The sequence below is a fragment of the Octopus bimaculoides genome, chromosome 20 (genome assembly GCF_001194135.2).
Source record: "Octopus bimaculoides isolate UCB-OBI-ISO-001 chromosome 20, ASM119413v2, whole genome shotgun sequence".
In the NCBI taxonomy this organism is placed as follows: domain Eukaryota; kingdom Metazoa; phylum Mollusca; class Cephalopoda; order Octopoda; family Octopodidae; genus Octopus; species Octopus bimaculoides.
The window spans coordinates 7,914,447-7,917,479 of record NC_069000.1 but is presented as its reverse complement, the minus strand read 5'-3'; the positions used below and the strand labels follow the sequence as shown (position 1 = coordinate 7,917,479).

At 34.2% G+C, this 3,033-nt stretch overlaps 2 protein-coding genes across 2 annotated transcripts in view; one reads left to right on the top strand and one right to left on the bottom strand.

Moving 5' to 3' along the window:
* Window positions 1-1,238, bottom strand: part of LOC106869842 (zinc finger protein ZFP2) — an 8,039-nt gene extending 6,801 nt beyond the window's left edge. The window contains exon 1 of the mRNA XM_014915746.1: window positions 1,177-1,238. The gene's annotated coding sequence lies outside the window, so the exon portion shown is untranslated. The remainder of the gene's footprint in view (window positions 1-1,176) is intronic.
* A 234-nt stretch (window positions 1,239-1,472) lies between these two features.
* Window positions 1,473-3,027, top strand: LOC106869844 (caspase-2). The gene has a single exon (XM_014915753.2). The coding sequence runs from the start codon at window positions 1,697-1,699 to the stop codon at window positions 2,894-2,896; it is 1,200 nt and encodes a 399-aa protein (XP_014771239.1). The 5' UTR covers window positions 1,473-1,696; the 3' UTR covers window positions 2,897-3,027.
* The last annotated feature ends 6 nt before the right edge of the window (window positions 3,028-3,033 follow it).

Here is a 3,033-nt window from a genome sequence, read left to right as displayed (position 1 = left end):
ATTATGACGAGTGGCAATTTATAATGGTGGAAAATTACCTATAACAATTAGATAATTTAATCTGTTTATAACGTGTTCGACTTGAAAATATAATTAATATATTTATTTATTTATTTAGCAAGAACCTGTGGTGATAAATTCGTCACTTATAACTTAATTATATGTATTTATCACCATACATAAATTCTAGCTCAGACAACATAAATGCTATGGTGAGTTATATACACCAGCACGCTGAACGTTATAATAACAGTTTCAATAGTTACAGAAATAAATTTCATCAATAGGTTGAAGCAATGAAGATAAAGAAATCATTTACTAAATTAATTTATTTACGTACATTTAATATTTACAGTATATTTTTATCAGTCAAAAGAAGACTGTCGTAGAGAGTTACGACATAAAAATTGTATGGTCAATGTTTACATGTATTATCTAATTCTTCCGTAACTAAGCTACAAAGAGTTTTTAAATAACAATTCTCCGAGATAGTAAATTGTTACGGTCAATTTGACAAAAGATCATCGGTGAATAAAAGTTCCGGCGTTGGCGAGGACGGGTTGTCTCCCCTAGACGAGCCAATTTGGAAAATACGGCTATCTCCTTGGCCTGCGGCTTTCGTGGATGCGAAACCATTGATCAGTCTATGACCAGACTTTAACTTTATTGCTTTAATACTTTACTGCTCTACACTTAAGAATGTGCTTCTTATTCGGATATATGATATATTGCCAATATATATATAAATACAGTGTACATCTAAACACATAAGAGGTATTCATCATAGGATTTCCTCACGCTAGAAAGAACAGCTAAGTTCCAAGCCACTATTAGGGATAAAATTTCGAAGGGAATGAAAAATAAAAACATTTACCATTTATTTTTCATTCCCTTTGAAATTTTATCCCTAATAGTGGTTTGGAACTTAGCTGTTCTTTCTAGCGTGAGGGGAATCCTATGATGGATACCTCTTGTGTGTTTAAATGTACACTGTATTTATATGAATTATATATAGTCTATGGACTAAATTTTTACATGCTAGTAGAAATTTCTAATATTCCTAATTACCCTTCGATATTATTAATTATATATATATAACGGTCTTCTTTCAGTTTCCATTAACCAAATTAATTCACAAAGCTTTTGCTTGGCCCGAGTCTAGGAAAAGACACTTACCCTAAGTGCCACGCAGTGGGGCTGAACCAAGAACCTTGTGGCTGGGAGGCAAACTGCTTACCACACAGCTAAAAGTCACTAGGCATTTAATGTAGGCGCTAGCAATTCACTGGCCTATAATCAGAGTACTTACTATAATTTAAATCACCTGTATAGTCACATACCAACTTATATCATTATATATTTAAGTCACATTGTGACTTATAAATATTTCGGGGGAAAACCCTAAAAGTCATGCAATGAGCTAAGCGAATAAAGTGGATCATGACGTAAAGCGGTGTTATATGAAATGAAATTCCCGGAATTACTATTATCATTGGTACAGTATGTTTAAGTACGAAGCAAAAGATTTCGTCACGCTAAATTAAAATTCCACTGAGTGATAAAAAAAATATCAAATGTTCCCGTCTGGGACCCTAAAGAATACTCTCTATTCTTCCATGAGGAACCGTGAAGTGGTGTTTACGAATAAGTTACCTTTTTTTAATCTAGTTTGACGTTAGAAAATGAAACAACAACCATGAACCATATTTATATGGAAGCACTGATCAAAAATCGAGTGTTTCTCGTGCGCAATATCGAATATTCGACTTTGAGAGATTTTCTCATAGAAGAGAACGTGTTTCCGATTAGTCAAATTGAAATAATTGATTCCAAACCTCACAGAACTGCCCAGATTAGAGAATTAATTGATATACTTCCTCGTCGCTCTGACAAACACTTTGTATCATTCTTACAGTGTCTCTCTTACTCCGAACAGAAACATATTGCCGATAATATAGCGAAATGTGTCTACAAACTTATAGAAACAAATAGACCCAAACTGAGCACAAATGAATATAAACGTATTAACGAAAGTATATCTAATTTGACACTATCAAACTCACCGATTTCTCCAACGGAAAACTTTGATGAAAACAATTATGAAATAACTTTTTCGCCCCAAGAGGAAACTCAGTCACTCTGCAGTTATTTTTATGAAGAGAATGATCCCAGTTATGAAAATAGCGAGGAAAGTGGTCCAACCGTCGGTCATTTGGCGTGTTATAAGATGTCGTCAGAACCAAAAGGTTTGTTTTATGTTATAAACAACGATACATTTAAAGATGCCTCTTTCAACCGCAATGGATCTAAAAAAGATATGATTGATTTGATGAATTTATTCTCGGAATTAGATTTCGTTTGTGAAAAAAAAGAAAATGTAGGTGCTATCGATATGAAACTTGCTTTATGGGGATTTTCTCAGATGTCATTATTAGAAAAAGCTAATTGTTGCGTTGTTGCCATTCTTACACATGGCAAAAACATAAATCAGTTGGTAGGAGTTGATGGAAATGTCATTAATCTAGACGATGTACTTGCTTACTTCAATGCCCAAAACTGTGCTGCTTTGGTTGGCAAACCTAAGTTATTCATTATCCAGGCATGTCGAGATGAAATTTCGAAGGAATCTTATCACCAAGCTGCTATTCGCTCCGATGTAGTCATCGCTTATTCAACATCACCAGGATATGTTTCCCTTAGGGACCCTAAAGAAGGCTCTGTATTCATCAAAGAAATTGTCAGTGTATTCGGTGAGTGTTCTAAGCACATGTCTATTACAGATATGTTGATAAAGGTTAGAGGAAATATAACCAAGAAATATCCTGATGTATCGCAGTACCCAATAACCGAGTTTGCCTTAGAAAAGAGTTGGTATTTGAACTCCACCCTCCGTTGAGGTATCACGTACCCTGTGGTACACAGGTGAGAGAGCTTCGACTGCTCCAGTTACGATTCTCGCTAGTAATATATATATATATATATATATATATGTGTGTTTGTGAAATTGATGAACTAAATACCATTTTTTTTTTT